This window comes from Cyanistes caeruleus, chromosome 1 (assembly GCF_971803275.1).
Source record: "Cyanistes caeruleus chromosome 1, bCyaCae1.hap1.1, whole genome shotgun sequence".
Taxonomy (NCBI): domain Eukaryota; kingdom Metazoa; phylum Chordata; class Aves; order Passeriformes; family Paridae; genus Cyanistes; species Cyanistes caeruleus.
In genome coordinates this window covers 60197453-60217808 of record NC_141701.1, presented here as the reverse complement: position 1 = coordinate 60217808, position 20356 = coordinate 60197453, and the positions used below count along the sequence as shown (strand labels likewise).

Here is a 20356-nt window from a genome sequence, read left to right as displayed (position 1 = left end):
TCTACAATCTTCTCTTGGGAAATGAAGAAAGAATTATACGGGGATGACAGTGTAGGCATGACACTTTCTGAATATTCAGTCAAAGCCTTTGGAATAGGGAAATATGTGTCGCAAATGATGCTGTTGCCATTGGGCTCTGGGACTATACTCATGGTCCAAGAGTGGTAGGAAGCTTTAAGTTCATAAAGGGTTACAAGTATCTATCAACTCTAACAGATTTGAAAAAAAAACCAAGCAGGAGAGTTTTCTCTCATCAGGCTTCTGTCCTTCCAGTTTTCCATTTTACTGAAACCTTGTAGGTTATTTCAGTTTGGATCAGAAGAGAAGTGTCCTTCAGGAGTGGTGTTACTATGTGGTTTCATCCTGAGGGTGACATGTGTAAGGGTGTCACACAAACTACATATGGTGTGTGTGGTTTCCACATGGGAAGGATATACTGTGTTTCATTGCAGATTTAAACCCCACAATTGATAGGCATTACAAAACCTCTTGCCATTTGATGCATGTTACATAAAAGGTTACTATGTACAGCCTGCCAGCCTGTGGCAGATGGCTTTCTGTACATAACACATAAACTTTGATGTGACTGAATTTCTGTAATTGCCATTTTATTTCTGCACAAATACACTCTCCTCCATCCAATATTTTAAATGCACAAAGCACAATGTTCACCAAAGTAATGACTTCACACATATAAAGTGACCATCAGAAACACCTAGTAGCTGCACTCTGAGAGCACTGAGGGAATGTTTTTGAGGAGATGCTTGTTCCTATCCTAGGAGAATGGGCATAGCAGCGTTTCATGAGGGCAGAAGAACAACAGCCTCTCTTCTGAGCAGCTCATCTGCTGGTGGGCAGAGACATTGCTAAGGGGACCCACAAGAGGCACAGCAAGTGAACATCACGAAGGAGTTGGTGGAGTGAGGAGGCCCCTGTGCACATCCCACTCTTCAGCCTGGGAGCATGGTGCCTCAGCTCCCCACCACAGCAGCAGAGGACACACTTCTATGAGGAGCAGCAGGCAAATCTTTCAAGGAAAACACAGCCACAAGCACTTTCCCAGCTATGGGTTAATTTTCAGCCCGAGACACAAAGCTAGTTCAGATTTCTGAATTTTCCCATCCTTGTTCACATCGCAGTGGTTGAGCAGGATCTGGCGGAACTTGTCCAGGTCCACCCCACTAATGCTGGGCTGCAGACAAAGAGAAAAAGAATGCTGAGAGAAAAATGGCTCTTGATTTCCCCAGCTTGTAAAGCAGCCCACCATGTAGCAACTGAGAAATCCCCCCAAAGAAGAACGACCAAAAGGCCCCACATCATCTCAAATGCTGTGGGGAAGCAAACAGAAGATGGGGAAAGAGTGCCCTGCAAAAGCAGAAGGTGCATGGAACTGTAAGTGATTATATAGAAATGCACCATGACTTTTGTGCTCAGTCAACGCCATCAATATCTGATCCATATAAAAGAAAACTTTGGTAAGTTATGCAATGCAGATCCCTGCTCTACCAGACCTGTGCTTTCATCTGGTTTCCTCTCTGAAACCTGCTGTGCAAGGACTAATGTGACATTTCTGTCAGCATACTGCTATTTTACAGGCTAGTCAGCAATGTAAAAATACCTTTCAGTGGATCAAGTTCATGTTGAAGACACATTTCACAGGCCACACAGTCTGTATGCTCCTAATGCTATACTGCCTGTTCTGCTTCCCACATTCTCAGGAGGGGATCAAATTCACATGCACAGCTTGTGGTGCCCAAGGGCAATACTGATGAAGTCCCTTAGGTAAAGTACAAATTTCCCTCCTTTACACTCACACATGGCGCAAATCCAGCTTCCTGCCCATCCCCACACCCTGCCCTCTACACTACATGGCCAGAACACGTGCACACAGCCATCAGCACACAGCTGCCATTCTCTGCTCTCTCCTGAAGGGACATGGCAGCACAGATATTTCACACTGTGTGGAAATGCAACAGCTCAGGCTCAAAGGAAGATAAAGATCAGATTCTGTTTGGGTCAAAAGGTCTATCTTGGACTGCATCTGGAAATTCAAGATAATCCAATGAAGACAGACTCTTCTGTCCATCAGGAGCTGAAGAGACACACCAGGTACAATATTCTTGATTATATATAGACCTCAAGTAATTTTCAATTGTAGTCCTGAGATGAACTAATGAACCATGAGGTCATTCTGGTAAGAACCACATCCACAATGAAAACAGAAGGAAGAAACTGTGATGACCCATCCTTATGATGCCTTTGAATTAGGCAGATGTTACATCCATATCATGTCATGCTGTAACATCTGCCTAATTCAAAGTATGAACTAGAATGGACCTTTTAAAAACAGAGTTGCTGAGGGAAGCTGTATTCATTTGTGAGGCAGAATTTCTGTGATACGGTGAAATGCTCTACCGTGTATATACTGAGATGGTGAATTCCCTTCTGCTGATGATCAAACTAAAATTTGACTCCATGTTCTTACTAGTGCCTCTGTGTACATTTCTGAAAGCACTGATCTTAAAGAAATACAGAGTACTAACAAACAGAGCCATGAAGATACCTTGACCAGTTCCATCATGTCTTTGACAAACCCATCCACTTCTGGGCCTTCAAGCGCTCCTGTTTTACTCTGAAAGAAGGAATAAACATCAAAACTCCCCAGTGAATCAAAAGTGCTGCAGCATTTACTGGTCACCAAACTTTGTGGCATAAAGTTTACAGAATCATGAAATGTTTTGGGTTGGAAGGAACATTAAAGATCATCCAATTCCAACCATTCCACCATGGCCAAGAACACCTTCCACTAGCTAAAGTTGCTCAAAGCCCCATCCAACCTGGCTTTGGACACTTCCAGGTTTGGGAAATCCACAGCTTCTCTGGGCAAACCTGTTGCAGTGCTTCACTACCCTCACAATAAAGAATTTCTTCCTAATATCTAGTATCTAAGATCCCTTTGTTTTTCACAAACCATCTCTTCCCACCAAATGGAGCAATATCTCCCACCACCCTGAGGGAGTTGTGTGACTGTCAGAAGTATCACTGAATTTCTGATGTCTAACAGGCAGTTAAATGGTTGTGCCTGTCCTGAGCCAGACTCCCTAAACAACCATGGGTTTGATATCAGAATGGGGTTTATTTTTCAGCATGGTGGTGATGCAGGTCCTGAACTGCCAGAGACTCTGAGCACTAAGGCCACCACCTCCTCTGCCTCCTTTGCATCTTCTGCAGGAAAACTGTTAATGCAGCAGCACTGGCCATGGCAATGGAGAAAGTTGAAATGGGTCCTTGACACAAGATCTCTGAGCATTGCTTCTCTCTGCCCCTACTTCACCCCTCCCAGTCTGGCATCTGGGCTCATGGGCCATGAGCTTGGGCACAGCTGCCACTCCTCAGTGACTCCAGCAGCACCCAGCAGGAGGAAGAAGTCTCAGCACAGCAGCACATGCTAAATCTGTCATCTACAAACCACAAGGCAGTGAACTAATTCATGGGACTCACAACGTCGTAGTGTGCAAAGATCTTCTCAAAATCTCTCCTCCTTTCTTCTGTGCTACAAGCCTGTGTACAGAAAGGATGAACAAATGGAAAATTCAAGCAAAAATTTTAAGTTTGGGCCCAGGTCATCTTAGCTGAGACAGGATCAATGTATCAAAAATTAGTGCTACTTACATCCATCTTAAATTGTAGAAGGAAATTTTCCTGAAGTGCCAGAATCCTGAATGGAGAGATTTAAATTAGGATCTTTTCACCTTATCATCTGCACACGAACTACTCTGTGCTCTCCTTGTTTGCAAAGCAAAGGGATGTTAGATTAAAGGCCTATAAAAGAGAATATTGCCTGTGGGGTTATTTACAGAGGGCTGTTGTGGGAACACAAGCCTTCCTCCCTGTCTGATGGCCACCGAGGGTGCCCTTTGGTTCACCACAGACATGCCTATTAGTACCATTGCTTCTCCCAGAGCATTTCTGGTGGTCCTGCAGAACAGAGGGTGTCAGCTTCCGAAGCAAGAGCTACCAGACAATTATTCCTTGTAACTGGATTGCTGTGCTGCATTAAAGAAAGTGATTTATAGCTCTCTCTCGGAGGGAGACTTAGTGGTTGTAAAAGTAATACTGGCCTGTGTACCAAGACTGGCAGAATTCCTCTCTTTTCATCTCCTAAAGCCTGTCAAGACTGATAAACCCTTTTTTCTCTCCAACTGCTTTACTAACCCTGAGGTTTTTAAAGCCCATGGCACAGGGCATGCTAAGCAGTGTCTGCACATGGAGGGATTTGGAGTCTGAGAAATATTCTCAGACCACAGGAAAGCCTCAGATGTCATGATTCCCAAAATGGAATTGTTTTTAAGAGAAAATTGTAACAGCAACTCCCTTTAGATATTCTCCATCCTGCCTCAGATTCTCTTCATATATTTCATGGTCAAAGGGAACTGCTGTATGCACTGCAGTTATTTGTGCTGGCATTTGTCAGGAACCAAAGCAGAGTAACAGTGGCAAACCATCATCTCTGTCCCCTCATCCTCTATCTGCAAATTTAGTCCTTTCCAACCAATGCAGATAGTTTTACGGAGAGAGGCATACTCTCTAGGTAGTGAAAATCATCTAAAAGCCTCTGAGGTATCAAGAAAAGAGACAGGCCCATGAATGAGTACCCAGTTTCATTCACAAGCATCTCACCTTGGCTCTCCAAATTCTTTCCTACTGCCACTGCCAAACTTTCTTGTGGTGGGATTTTCATTATTCAAAATGCAATAAAAATTCTTTGCAATCCCTGCTGCACATAATGATGAAAAAATAAATGCATGTCTGTGACCCTATTGAAAGGATTGACATCCTTTTTTTTGGAGAAAGAGAGCCACTGGTTGCTTTGCCACCTCCTGGGAAGCACCTCAGATTATGCCAGAGCACACTGATGTTGTACAGACAGATCCTGGCATTGCTTGTATCGCTGGCTCTAGATTCTCAAATTATTGCAATGGGGACCATGTGTTGGAGAGGTGGGATCAGAGCAGATCTAATTTAAAAGGAGGTAGAATTCAACTGCACGTCCCCAGAGGGAGAGCATCACCTTGCGTGGATCTACCATTGTGAGCTGAAACACCCCATCAACATTATTAAATCCTACCTTGCCAGGTCATTCAGGTCCAGTCGCCCATCTTTGTTTCTGTCAAAGATTTTCATCTATAAATCAGGAAGACAAGAGATAAAAGAGATAGGCCACAAAGAGAACACAGATACAAAAAAAAAGCCAATATACATTTTACTCTGCCCTGTGCCCTTCCCTCTGCTTGCTCAGGGTGCTTGCCCAAATCCTGGGCAGCGTGGCATCCTGTGCTAACACCAGGTGTAAGGGTGGCAACAGCAAAACCCACCAGCTTTCTGACAGCAACAACCCAAAGCAATCAAATGACAGTACCACTCCCTTCGCACCTTACACTGGGATAAAGCAGGTCTGCAGAAAAGACCTTCAGAAATTAAATACTGACATTGCCTTGGCCCTGAAAAAGGGGAAAATTTCTAAACACTTCCACCTGAGCTCTTACCTTACCTTTCACTGTTGCTGTGGCTTCTGAGCAGCTGAGGTGCAAATGCCACCTTCTAATTAACACTCAGGTCAGGATTTTGCACCACTAAAGCTGTGGGGCTTGCTTGGCTCAAGGCCTGCTGCTAGAATGCATTAAGACTCGGAAGAAGGTTCATGTTGCCATCATCAAGAGGTTAAATGTGAATTCAAAATTTATCCTTTTCTTTTCCTGAATAGCATCATTTTGATGAGCCATCACACACACACAAAAAAGTATTATTTCTTTATTTGTTGTATTTGGTTCTGCGTTTCTCTCCAAGGCACAAAACAAAGTCTGCTGCAAAGAAGGGGGTGGAGGGGATGTTTAATGAGTTGCAAACATGACTAACTCATGGCTCAAAGTTCTAGAAAAAAATACATTCCACCTTGTGTTGGGGGAAGATGAATATTTTACTATGAAAGACTACCTTTTTTTGTCAAGTACTCAGTTAAGGAATATGCATTAATCTTACCTTGATAGATCACATTTGCTTGTTTAGTGGTTGTGCAGAGTAATTGGTTCACTACAGATCTTTTGGGTATTGGACACATTACAATTTTGGGTATTCCAGTAGAAGGCCTGGACCAGTCCCTATCTGGTAAAGCTCAGAGGGACAGGATTATCCCCTATGATATAGCCTAAACGTGTGGGAGCCAGCAGCATGTCCTGAACACTTCTCAGCAGTGGAGCCAGGGCAGAGCCTAATAATCATGTGAGAAAAGGTAGCATCTGGAGAGCTGCCATTTCTCAGGGAAAATTTTCCTGTTTTGTCAGTGCTGCCTCTTCCCTGCTCATTGCTCAAGGGGAGCAAGGACAGCAAGTCCATGGTAACCCTTTGTTGTACCACCTTTAGACTGAGATTCTGCAGCAGACTCTATACCATTAATTATTCTTAGTATTTTACATTTGTGAGGTTTGGGTGGAATTTTTGAAGAGGCATTTGGTAGGGGCTCACTTTTTCTCCCACTGAAAGACAGCATGAAAGTCCTATGAATGATTGAAGGCCCATATTGAGATATTTGGAAAAATGGCATCATGAGAGCCATGTGGGTGTTCAGTGGCACAAAGAAAGCTATTTTCCCATTTAACTGACCTCTGCCAAATGTGCTCTCTTGCTCTCTGCAAAATCACAGAGGAAAGACTTCTGAATCTTCCTTCTCTCTAGAGCTGGGGAGACAAATAAAGCTGCCAGGCCATCCTGAAGACTTCCCTTTGGTTGCATCAGTCCAAGTTGTTCCCTTCCAGCTGATCTAACTTCTTGCATGCTGCTTCCTGCCCCATTAGATCTCCCACAGCAATAGGGCACTTCTCCCTGGTCTCTGCTGGAGCAGCAGTGGGACAAGGCTAGAGAAAGGGATGGGAGCAGAAGCTGCCTTTGCTGGTGAAAAGGTGAATTTCTCTCAAGTGGAGAAATGTCCTTGCAATGACAGCCTCCCACTGCCTTCAGAGAGATAAACCTGAGGCTTCAGTTCCTGGCTGATAAAGGAGTTATTCTGCAAGTCACAGAAAATGACTGATGTTCTTTCTAGACATAAATAAGCCCAAATATTTTAAAAGCCTCTCTCCAAATGGAACGTCAGTGCCTAACCTGGTTTTGTCTGCTGTTTGAGGAGAGGGAGAAATACCACTACTACTTCACTTTCATACACTCTCCACCACAGGTGACTTGGCTACATCCAGCTTACATCATTGTTCTAAAACATGCTGCCTAAAAGAAGCTTATGGAGACAACCCCTGTGTAGATGGCTAGAGAAAGTACCAGCATGTGGGTAGTGGGAATACCACAGTCCTTAGGCTCTACAGTAACTTCAGTGCTTTTGAAAATGTCACTCTAAATCTCTTGGTTTAGGCCACCAAGGAGCATTAGTTACCCACATGGTCTGTAAGAATTCACCTCAAAGCAGTGCAGCTGCTGGGGTGAGACAGCATTTGCTGGGAAAGGACAGCTTTTGGTGGGAAACACAGGGCCCAGGTCTCAGGAACTCTGCTGACAGGTCAGGGCAGCTCTGGCTGAAGGCACTGGTCTTTGGTTCATACAAAAATACAGTATCCTTATCAAAACACACTAAAATGTACTGCCTTTAGCAGTCTTTGTACTTCACTTCTTCTACACGTTTCTGAGCTCCTGAAAGTGTGTTTTATTTTCTCTCATTTCTGCTGCATTTCAGAATTACTGTCTTGAGACTAAAATTCAGTGCTTCAGCCTAGACTTCAAGTTCAGATGTATTTTTCTCTCTGTGATGCCTCAGAAAAGCAAACGCTGAGTTTCTGGGAGAAGTTCAACTCTTTGATCACAATATCCTGATCTCCATACAAGCTTCTGGGACCAGGACAGAACTGGTGGCTTCCTGTCCAAGAACAGACTTGGGGCACAATTTTCATTTCACATAGGCTTGTCTGGGACAAGTCTCATGTTCATTTTCCAGTGAAACATCTCCAGCCTCATGTCCTTTTCCAAGGAATAAATAAAGCATCCCAGCATGGCTGTCCTTGCCTTGGAATTTCATGTGTCCTGTCTGCCCTGCATCTGCTCTACTTTGTGGGTGCAGCATATTTTCATGGTTTCAGAAGATGCAAATAAGCAGGAGGCTGTAGAGTTTTCTGCACTCTTAATGAAACAGACTAGATTAGAGATGGTGGCTTAGATGTGAAAGGCTTTCTGCTTCATTATCAATTTTGTGAGCATTTGATTTCAAATCCTACCTGTTTCTGAACCCTTTACTATATTCCTGTGGCAGGGCAGATCCCATTAAAACACATTTAAATGAGAGGTAATAAACTCCTTGGTGGATTGCTTAACGGAAGGAAACATTCTTCTCTAGAACACTGTCTTTCAGCTTGAGATTAAACTTCCAGTGAGTGACTATGTCTACTTATAGATAACCAGTTCCCCTCCCTGACCTCCTTCACTCAGCTCCGTAAGAGATAACCTTTGTGTTTTCTATTTGTTTGGCCTTTTTCTGCCACAACTTCTCTGAATACAATTTTCAAACAAATGCAGTATTTTGATCATCCATACCAGTCAACAAAAAGAAAAAAAGTCGAGCTGGAAGAGCTAGGCCAAACTAACTCTTGCCCAGTGGCTAACGCATGAAAGATGGAAAACACGTAGGGAAGGAAGGCTAGTGTTCACTGAATTAGTTCAGGTACCACAGCTAATAAGATAGACCTAATCCTGTTATCAGGACAAGTGGAGCTCATGCATACCCACTACATGGCTGCATTACTCGAGGAACAGCCTGGGGAAATGTTTTTTAATTAAACTTTCAAGTTTCAAGCATGTGAGTGCTTGATCTGATCAGCTAATTGTGTGCATGAGTACACAAGGAATGACAGAGGGTACCCACCCTATATGACAAAGCATACATCATGGGAGAAGCAGATAATTGAAATGGTTATGAGGTTGTTTCTAATTTAAACTTTTGCCTTCACACCCCATCTTGATATGTTAAATTTGATGGATTTTCAGTTTACACTCTTGAAAGGTATATTTATGCTGCCAGGCTGATATGAAACATCTCAGTGTGGTTAAGGACAAGGTTTGGCATGTTTAAATAGCACTCAATTTTACTAAAAGCTCTGTTGCATCTAGCAGTATGCTTTATAAGATGATGCATTTCCTTTACTGACAAGTTACCCCATATTTTAAAGTGTTTGCACAAATTAATTCACTGACATTTTAATGGCAGTGCACCAAGGGCACACCCTCTGTTTGTTTGAATGTACTCTGAGGCACTCTGAGACAGACAGAGAATATATAAGAGCTTGGTTTGCAAATAAAAGTTGTTACGTTTCCATTTCTTTGAAGTGCAAAATCAAATCTGCCATCAGCTTTTAATTCAGCAAAGGAAATAGCTCTGCTTTCTCAGTCCTGTGTTGTAAAGGCCATTGAAACACCACAATATGACAAACACACATGTTTTTTGGAGAGCAATATACAACTATTTTCCATGACAGAGATAAGGAAAGAAGTAAACAAACCCAAAATAAATAGTTCTGTGATCAGAACTCAGACTCACTAAAACCTGCTTTTATACTTCTCTGGTTCTCTTTCTTTGTGTGTAATAAAGTGGGACACTGAGAGAGTCAGTTTTACTTGACCTCCTACTCTCACAGACATATTTTAATATAAATATCATGGGCATCTATGCCCAACAGCTGAAACTAATGTTGGCCATGGAGTAGAGAGGTTATTGAGGCTGTATAAAGGCTGGCATCAAGCCAAGCTGCAGGACTGCCTGTGGCCTCTTTCTTCAGAGAAAGATGGGGTCACAAAGGCATTTACAGAGTGGCAGGAGGGCCCAGTGGCCAGCAAGTTACCCTCAGTGTCCTGCTCAGCCAGACCACCTGTGTCACATAGACAAGTTCTTTAGCACAGGATTTCTACGAGTGTTTTGATTCCTAAGAGACCAAGGCATTATCTGTTGAGGTGTTCAAAAGCCTGCAGGCTCCTGAGTTCTATGGGTTTTGATCTTCTGAAATTAAGTTTGAGCTTAAATGGGATTTTCTGCTTCCCTTGGCTTATGCCATAGCAAGTGTGGTGCAAAACTGGATGTGACAGTACCACTGGCATTAAATTGAGAAGGGACACAGGAGGAAGATTTGCGTTCATCAGCTGTGTGGGTCCTCTTAGGCACCTGGGAGAGAGGCCAGCATGGACCACTACCAGGAGAAGAGATAAGCAAAGACTGCACTTTAGGAACCAATCTTGTGTGCTATGCTCTACTCCCATGGTATTTCTAGAGCTTTGGGAAGTTTACTTGGTGTGTTCACAAACATAACAAATTCTGTTTAGGTGTTTTTTCAATACAATAAATATTTGTCTTTCCATTATTGCACCTTTATTTTGGTAGTCATAGGAGACTTTGTTAACAAAGATATGCAAGCTTGACTAGTAAGATGTTAAGGGTCTAAACCACCTGAATTTTCTGTGCTCTGGTTTTTATTTACCTGCATGAGTACATTGGCATCAGCACTGAGCAAAGATAGAATTTCACAGCCATGGAACTGATCACACTGAAACTCAGGCATTATCCTTGCAGAGGGGACAGGCAGCAGCTGCAAAAGCACCTAAAATCCCCCCAGTGTACAATAAAGGTAGTCCACAGTGCATAATGTGGACATAGATCATCCTCAGGGATCTTTCCCTTTGCACTGAGAAGATGAGGAGCCCTCAGCTGCAGGCTTGTGCACTCAGGGTGCATACCTCAGTGCCCAGGAGAATCTTCTCAAATAACTCCAGCAAAACCCTGGTGTCATTACAGCTGGGAAAAATATATATTCAGACTTCTCTGGGGTTAAGATTTCATCCTCAGTCATCACCATCTACAAGCTTTCAAATGCTGTAGTTCATGATGAATACTTGTTGAGTTATTAGTCACTGCACTTACATTATTGCCTCTCTAGAATATTAACCTGTGGTGGGCAAAGATGGCATGATGGCTGGACAAAAACTATCCTTTGCATTTTACTGGAATATAATAATGCTCAGATAAAAGGAATTTTTTATGCTCCATTTGACATTATCAACATAAGGCAATGAAAAAAGTGAATTTCAGTGTTGCATGTGTGACTGTTTCAGCAGAATAAACAACTTAAATTGCTGAAGTTTGATTCAGAAATGAGCTTGCCCTGCATGCAGCTTGAAGACATTGGGATTACAAACTAGAAGTAACATGCTGCTATCTGGGAAGCTGCGGACTATCGGAAACCATATCTTAAATCCAGTTCATATCCCAGCATTTACAATATTCTACTCAAGTGCACAGCTGTGTGCACACACAAGTAAGGGAATCTGTCACTCATAAAAATTGTCAAATTCATATGTGAGATGTACATTCCTGAGCTGAAACTTCACCAGGATCCAGAAACCTAACAGCTTGACCTCAGAGGCTGAATGGAGGTGGGAAGGATTGAGAAAAGTTGTTCTACTGTCATCATCCACTGTGTCCTCATTGTGAAGCATCAACGGGGCTAGTCTTCATTTCTCCAGCTTGTGTTAATGCAGGAAGGCAGAAAATTCTCACCACGCTATTTAAACCCTCCAACCATTTTCAGCTATGTCTCTATCTATGTCACTCTCTCTCCCAAAGCACACACTGCAGGACCCCTGGGAGTTCTTCTCAGGAGGCTCAGAGCTATACCTGAGGGCTTCACTTCAACCTCCAAGCACTGGCTCCCTGCTAACAGGTCAGTGCTCTTGGTCAGTGCCCATGGGAAGGCAACCAACCTACAGATTACTGTTTTCAAAGACTCAGAACTGCAAGTGGGTGCATGTAAATAATTATTAATACAAACTTAATGGCTATTAATACAAATATGTATCCATGTAGGCATGGAAAAAAAACCTACAGTGCCTACAAAGGGACTACCTCAGCACAGCATCATCACTGAAAGTCCCTCATGAAGAGTCTTGAGAACTCAAATGTTCTTTTGTGATTTTCCCCATTGATTTTAGTGCTCTTTAAGATTTGATTTAGCAGACTCACAGAGTTTGTGCAATACCAATGTGTTGTCTTTATAGGAGCTCATCATTTGTTCATCAAATCCCTGATCTATATCAGTGCTCTCTGAAGAAAGGACATCAAGGTCACAAGGAAACAGAATAGCCTCTTAAGAAGTGGCTGCTAAGCAACCTGATAAAGTGATGTTCATTTCCAGAGATGGCCAATCTCTTCCAAAAGTAATACTCTCTCCATCTTCTCAGCTTTTTTTTTTTTTTTTTTTTTTTTAATGTGGTATGAGATCATTCATAGCAGCCCAAGAGGCAAAAATTTAGCATGCCCAAGTTGGTTGATAAGATATCTGATCACACTGATCACAAATACCCAGCATAGAACCATAAAACGCTGCCTTTTTTTTTTTTTCTTCCTCAAACCTGGGCTAGCTTCTTTAAAATTATAGTTTTTCCATTTTCCTCTTTATCTCCAGAAGGCCCTAGGGTCCACTCAGGATATCAGTAGCTGCTTAAGATGTGTGCAGCCAGCTGTACATGTACAGAAAAAAGGGCAGAGATCTGGGTATTCCTGGGGAGACAGATGGGCTTACAGCTCCTTGGGACACAGCTTATTTCAACTGAATAATAATTACATTGGCCTTTGAAAGCCCTGAGCTGGGTGGATGGGCCACCCTGAGAGATACTGTGTGCAGCAGAAACAGGTCCTGGTCCCAAGGAATTTTTGCTCTGAAAAGATGAAAGGCTGGGAGCAAAGCAATAAGGGAGAGAAATATAAGTATGTCAAATCTTCAGAAAAAGAATCGCTGCCACTGGGTGTCAAAGATATAACAGGAAGTCTGTTAGGAAAAGAATGGATGGGCCACTGACCTCTATCCTAAACAGTGGTGATGGTGGCAGAGTCCAGTGGCAGTGGGGCTCTGCACTCCAGCAGCTCCTTACTCCATGTGAGGAATGAGAGAGAAGAAGCAAAGGGTTGCCATTACCCTGGGCCTTGACATCAAACCTTTGAGTCACTTCTCCCTCTTTAATTCAGCCCTGCAAGGCTGAATCTTTCTTCCCTCTTTGGAATTTTGCCTTCTTACTTCAGTTAACTTCCTGTACAATCATTTGTGGAGCGTATCTGATGCTATAGGATACTGCCCATGCAGATAATTTGATGTTACTTGTGAAATTCATATCCTCTATTTTATTCCCGGATATCATAGGATAAGATTATGCCTGTGGTAATTTCACTCCCTGCCTTAGCTTTGGGGACCAGGTGTGTTTATAAACATCCTTGATCTTCAGCTCTGAGAAAAGAATTGCAAAGAATAAAATAATAATCTACCATATTCTCATTTTCTAATAACCATTAACATCCCTGATTCTTTTGGCATTGCAGCTTGGCAAACCTTTGTCTTCAGGAGCCAGATTTGCATTTCAGATCATAGATTCCCCTAGATATACAAAGCATCCCTTTTCCCAGATCAAATCCTATCCTCTAACGTAGGGATTTTAAACTGCTTCTCTGGACATACAAAGCTCTTCAAGAAACCATGGGAGTAGCAACCAGACCTCCTGGCTCTCAGCTCTCAGCTGCATTGATCTACACAACCTAGCTGCTTTGGGTTGTGGAATCATAGATCTTTCTCATGAAATTAAAGGGAAGGGAAAGGAGCTGGAGGAAATGAACCACCCACTGTCTACAAGCTTCAGATCACCCATTCCCCAGCACCTGATCAGAGATTAAGCACAGGGGATGGAAACCTTAATGGAGCAGAATGAAAGGTATTTGCTACCAGCAAATGCTACCATAAAGATTTTTGTCTCAGCTGTAACTTCTAGGCTTTTTTTGTTTTCAAATTCTGCCAGCTGGAAAATAATTTCTGCAGCTGGCATTCCTCTCTCTTCACTGTCTTTTAAATATGAAAAACAAAATATACACTCTTCTGTAACAGTACAGTTTCTCACATTGCTCTAAAGGGTCACATCTCTAGGCATACACACATCACACATACATAATATGGTATTGCAAAATATGTGGGCAGCTCCTTGTTTGCTTGCATACCAAGCTGTTTTTTAGGTACAAACACAGATTTTGTGCCAAGAAGCAAGGCAGTCCAATCTGAAAACCATTTAGAAAATTGCAGTGATAGATGTCTGCTAGTGGAATTCAAATTATACCCTTGAGAATGACATCCAGAAATGAGATTTTTTCCCTTCTTTTCTTGTTTTTAGATGTTTAGATATAAGAAGTTGCTCTGAAATCCAGGCGACTGATGCTAAACCCACACCAAATACTATGCTGTTGATTGCAGTATAAAAGCTATACTGTGATAAGCCAGGCAGAGAATTGAAACTTTCAACTTCTCAGTCTTTTAGGGAAGCAGCAGGGAGCCAGCAAGGCTTGCTGGGCTTTGCAGAGCAGACAAGCCAGATACCTGCATCTCTTGGGAGGAAAAGTATTTGCTAGGAGGAAGAGAGGAAAGGAGGAAGTGAATGAGCTGGAGATCTGGCTGAGGCTGAACCTCCCTTGAAGAAGGATGCACCTCACCTATATTTAAAGGGGTTTAGAGCTCAGCCAGCTTTGGTGTAAAGCTGAGTTCTTTTCTCATAGGAAATAGTTCAACTTTAGCAAAACTACTTGAAATGCAGTTGATATTCAGTGCAAAGAACTGTTAACAGCAGTCTGCACCAACTCCCCCCAGGGATCTCTGACACACCTTTTAAGAGGGCTTTGATGCAGACATTGACCCTAAAGGAGATTTTAGGCTGTACTCTGATCTAAACAACATTAATTCTATCTTTGCTTACCATAGTATCAGTATATTCTTCCAGCTTTACTTCAGCAACCATCTTGTTATGCTGCAAAAAGAGATCTCGCAGGAAATCCTGTAGTAAGAAAAGACGGAAATTTTACTCTCTAGAGTAAAGTCAAGAAATTACAGTAGAAAATTCAATTCAAATTCAGCAGGGTTACACAAATCTGGTGTCACATTCCTGGTTAGTACTAGTGTCTTTGGTTGGACAAAGCTCAATTTTTTTTAGCTGAAATATGTTTTTTGAATAAATTAGAAAGTAAATGAAATTCCTCAGAATAGGCATACTGGAGTGAATCCTAATAGACTGATGAAAGAAGCAAAAGACAACATAAGTCCTGCAATCCTTGCTAATTGATCTAAAATCAAAATATTTGTCATTCAGTACAACACTCAAGCCTCCTCTTACATCTTTGGTGGGACACAGGCTGAAGCCACACACTGAGACTTCAGCACATGATGTACAGCCTAGTGATAGACTTTTGTGATTGCCATCTCAAAGTATTTGAGTTATGGTTTCTGAACAGGCTCTTGCCTCAATAGCCTGAGCTTTAATGAGAAATCAGTGTTCAGAAAACCTGCAGGTTCAGGAAGAGATTGTGAAGAAATCCCCATAATAAAACACAGTGGCTTTTCCCTGTTTAGCTGGGAGAAGCACATGTGCAAAGCCAAGGTGAGGCAGTGCTTGTGGGGCTCACTAGATGCCTCAGGTCACCAAGGCAACTGGGGTCATGGGACAAGGCTAGGGGGAAGCAAGACATCGAGGGCAACAGCAAACCATCCTCCCTTCTGCAGGGCCCCTGAGACCATGCCAGAAGGCACTTAAACTCTCTATGAACAACCCAGAAATACCATTTGTCAATCACACAAAAAGACAGCAAATTGGTAAAGCTGATGGAAGTGCTCCCATTGACATCAGTGAGCTGTAGGTCAAGCCCAAAGAGATTTGTTAGAATAACTTACTTTGAGTTCACCAGCTGAAATAAATCCACTGCTGTCAGCATCGTAACTGCGCCAGATCTGAATGGGGATAGATTGATGCGAGCACATAAATATTGCACTTACTCATCTGCTTGGTGATAGATTGTAAAGATTCAAAGCAGAACTTCCATAATGAGCAAGTTGTTGCATTATCCAACATTTAATTAATTGTAGATGAAATAAAATAAACTTTTCACACAATAGGTCTTACTCACGCTTGGATGCTGTACATGCTACATGCTGTTATCACATGTTTAATGCAGACACACTGTCTATAAAAGGAAGACAATACTAAGAAATTGTTTCGTATTTCTTACCTAATTTGTACATGTAGCTTCTTTTATTGCTCTGAGTCAAAGCCATACACAACAACAAACATTGATCTGCAGAAGCCCCCAGCTTGTGTGTGTAGTAAAAGTAACCACATGTGGTCTTGGAAAAACTGAAATTCCATGTTGGGATACTTAAGGGCAGAGAGCAGAGGAAGATTGGGCAAAGTTCTATGGGCTTGTTGACCCAGCTTATGGAGGTTTCCTGCCCATGCCCTAACAGTCTAATGTTTCAGGATAAAATGGTGCTTAAAAATGTGCCTGCTCTGCTGTCTCAGTCTATACTGTACTGCAGATGAGGACTGGAGGGGTGAATTGATGAGTGGGGATGTTTGTCTGTAGTGGCATGACTGATAGGTGGATGGGAGTGTTTGTGAAGTGTAATGAGTTCTCTGGGTACTCTTAGTCCAGTCCTAGATACCATTCCTGTGTTTTGATTGTGTAAATAATGTAAAACCTTCTTGAACAGGTCAGAACATGTTTTGCTTCCACAATAGCCATCTATTTCCCAAGTTGTATTTTACAGAGGGCAGAAGGGTTGGTGTTGAAGAAGCTGGTGGTGTGCAAGGCGGAGGAGGTAGTGTGTAGATACAGACCCGCATGAATTCCACGCTGTTGTCCAAGGGGGTTTCCCGTCGGAAAAGCAGTAAGAAGTTCTCATCGTCCGGCAAGATCATATTTGCAAGCTGGAAAAAAAACCTTTAAAAACTTCCCACAACAAAAAACAAACCCACACCATGAAAGTAAAGAAAAAAACTTGGGTAGCTGCTGATCCAGTATGTGAAAGATTGGTTTGGCATGTTTCTCCCTTGGAAATAAATTCCAGACCAAAGGATCTGACCAATGTAATTCTCTGTAAGTCACCTCCTCTGCATCTAGGCTCTATCTTCCAGATCTCCCAAGTCTGCTGCTACAGGTCTTAATCACAGAATGGTTTGGGCTGGAAGGGACCTTTAAAGGTCATCCAATCTAACTCCCCTGCAATGGGCAGGCACATCTTCCACTAGATCAGGCTCTTCAGAGCTCCATCCAACCTGACATTTGATGTTTCTAGGGATGGGGCATTGACCAACTTCCTGGGCAACCTCTTCCAGTCCTTCACCACCCTCATTAAAAAAATGTCTTCCTTAATCTACTCTTAATCTTCCCCCTTTCAGTTTAAAACCATTACCCCTTGTCTTATTCCTACAGACCCTATAAAATGTCTGTTCTAATTCTCCATCCTTCTATAAAAGAAATTCTGGGCTGGGGTTGTGCAGAGATACCTCCTGGATTTGCAAGCGTCCATCTGTGGTGACATCGTAGACAGACATGAATTGCTCCTTCATTCTCTGAACTTTTTCTTCTGTGATGGTGCTCTGCCATGGGGAAAACAAGTGCATGAAATTGCTGAGGACACCAGAACATCCTCCTGGATGAAAATCTCTCTTCACTCACAGATAATCACCAGGACCACTGTATTCTTACAGTAGGGGATAATGCTTTTAAAAGCCCACAGACACACCATTGTGGATGAATTTTTGGAAATAAGTCCTATGCATATCTTTGCAGCTACTAAGCTTTCAATTGGGAGATCAGTGTTTGGAAACCCCAAAATATTTCAATGTCACCTGCTTTTTTAGCCAACTGTTCCCATTATATCACTGGAGTTTGGTTTTGCTCAAGGGCATGTTACAGCAGTTTCCATCCTGCTTGTTTTCAGCTTGTGCTTTTCAGGAAGATATCCTTATCCTTGAATGACATGTCTGCAGTTCATTAGATCATCAGCCTTGAAAGGCGCCAGTGGAGCTAGATTGTTGCTTATTATTGCCTGTCAGCTGATTTAAGACCTGGCACCAAGCCCTGTCAGTGTTTCTGGGTTAATAGCACAGAATTTCAAGCAATTGACATTCCCTTTGTATCTGCTCAACCCCGCAATCGATTTATACATAGTGAGGCATCCTCCAGACTTGTCAGGTTATGTGTTTTGACAGGCATTGCTGTGACAGGTGAAATACAATGCTTAGGTTCATCAGGCATGGTTTCCTTAGCAGAAACCATGAGGGTACCCACTCTGACTGGACTACACAAAATACAATTTCTTCACCATGTGAAAAGGCTTCTGGTCATATGAGCTTTGTGGCTGGGCTGGGAAGCTCACCTAGTTAATCTTTCCTGAGCAATTAAATCCTATGTTACCCTTAGCACCTACACTGAGCAGAACCTGGCTTCTCTTCCAATCATGTGGGAGGTGGCCCTCCCTGGGAGGGGAGGGGAGGAAGGGAGAAGTATAACCCACGCTGGATTGTGGCATACCTTTGTAGAAATTTTTACAAGACAATAAATTAGCTTCCCAATCCCTGAATAAAAGTCCTTCAAAGTCTTTATCATCTCTACAACCAGGTGGATGTGGGACTACAGATATTCCTTCCTGGGTCTTCTAGCACATTTTCTCATTCTTTCTACCTGCTAGTGAAGCTCCATTAGGTTGTACACTCTCTTTTTTATTACTGTGACACAAGACCATGAGTGATTACCCAATGCACAGCTCCACACAGTGCAGCCTTTGGAGTGCATCCTTGCTGTGTAACACCAAGTGTGGCAGCTCCCAGTTTGGGGATGAAACACCAAGCAGTGATCCCACCAGGATGCACCCAAGGTTACATGCCTCAGGAGAAGTGGCTGAGTGGGTCCTAGGGCATGGCTGCAGGATCCTCCTTTCCCATGGTGGTGTCTAGAAAGTCCTGTGGGCTTGGATATTGAGGGCACAGCACATCACTGAACACACACATTGGTTTTCTTTCCCCTTGGCATTATAACTCACCCTTGTGCTATTTAAATTGCCTTCTGACAGCACCTTGACACTTTGAGATACCTCCCAGGAGTTAGGTGAGCCTATCACTTGCCAGCTTCAATAGGCTTGCAAAGTACTCTGAAACGATCCTCCTCGGAGCCCAGTAGGATGAGATAATTCGAAAATTATAATCATAGCTGATATTTGAAAAGTGTGCTGTGCATTTCAAACCAGTCATTTGTTAAAACACTTATTCCTCAACTTGGTGCTATTGGTCAGCTATTAACCACCACTTTAGTGAGCTTTCTGTGGCAGGGACACTGTTACCTGCATAAAAATAGGACCATCTTTTTATAAACTGATTTAAACTATGGGATAAATGCCTGGAATACTTACTATATTTAAACAGCTCCAAAAGCTTTTAGTCAGAGGGGTTACACTACAGTGGACTTTTCAATTTGCACAATCTTTCTCTCTTCATAAATATTCTACTTATGAAACACAACTGGTAATAGTTCTACCAAAACCCAGCCTTCACTCACAAAGAATAAAATAATAAAATACAAACTGGCTTTCTGAAGATGCATATTCAAGACAAAATTATTTCTATATTAAATGTGTTTAAACTAGGAACAATACACCTCATGTTATGACCATTAGGTTTCAAAGGGGACCTTTCTCTTTACCAAAAAAAAAAAAATCCCAGAAGACTGAAAAAAGCCCCAACAGATCAAATAAGACATTCCAAACAGAAACTAAAGTGGGGAGACCTGATTTTCAAGATTGACCTACTGGTGGTGCAAACAAGTAGCTTGCTCTATTTTCCTTTCTATTCCAAAAACATTTAAAAGGCTGGAAAATCCCCATAATCTACCTGATCTGTTCCCTTTGTCCAAGAAAGGACATGATCTGAAGATTCACCTCACCCTACTAGCAAGAAGGCTGGGGCTACACAAGAAGTTGGGAAGGGACGCAGCCAGGACAGCTAACCTCAACTGACCCAAAAGATACACCATACTATATGGCATGGTCCTGTCTTGGGTTGCAATGTGAGATGTAACCAAAAGTATGTGTTCTGTTACCATCTGTTAAAACAGCTGGTGCAATGTTCTTTATCTCTTCCATGACTCATCCCTCATAACTCCTGGGGGATATCTTCTGTTAATGGACCATTGAGTCAGTCACTGCATGACTGATAAAATTACATCAACCAGTTGCTCCAGATGACAGAAACTACATCAGTCAGATGCTCCACCCAGGGGGAGGAGCCAACCATCCCTACCTGGATATAATCTGAGACTTGGACCACCACAGCAGCCTTTCTCCACTGGATCCCCAGAAGAAGACAGGACCCATCTACACCAGCACTGGACCTTCAGAGGAAAACTACACCCTTCTACAGGATCATTGCTTCAACACAACCACATCTGTCACTGCAGGAGGACTGCAGC

The 20356-nt window shown here is 42.6% G+C and overlaps 1 protein-coding gene across 2 annotated transcripts in view; it reads right to left on the bottom strand.

Annotated features, from left to right (window-relative positions):
• The window catches only part of SCGN (secretagogin, EF-hand calcium binding protein), a 62949-nt gene that overhangs the window by 34683 nt on the left and 7910 nt on the right, over positions 1-20356 (bottom strand). The window contains exons 3-11 of one of the 2 annotated variants that reach the window (XM_086894967.1): positions 17398-17490; positions 16729-16818; positions 15786-15842; positions 14818-14895; positions 5129-5184; positions 3673-3718; positions 3502-3561; positions 2564-2632; positions 588-1192 (exon numbers count right to left, since the gene is read on the bottom strand). In XM_086894967.1, coding sequence (XP_086751093.1) covers positions 1064-1192; positions 2564-2632; positions 3502-3561; positions 3673-3718; positions 5129-5184; positions 14818-14895; positions 15786-15842; positions 16729-16818; positions 17398-17490 — 678 coding nt within the window. In that variant the 3' untranslated portion in view covers positions 588-1063. Of the gene's footprint in view, positions 1-587; positions 1193-2563; positions 2633-3501; positions 3562-3672; positions 3719-5128; positions 5185-14817; positions 14896-15785; positions 15843-16728; positions 16819-17397; positions 17491-20356 lie in introns of those variants that run through there. The other variant, XM_086894978.1, reaches the window with a different exon arrangement.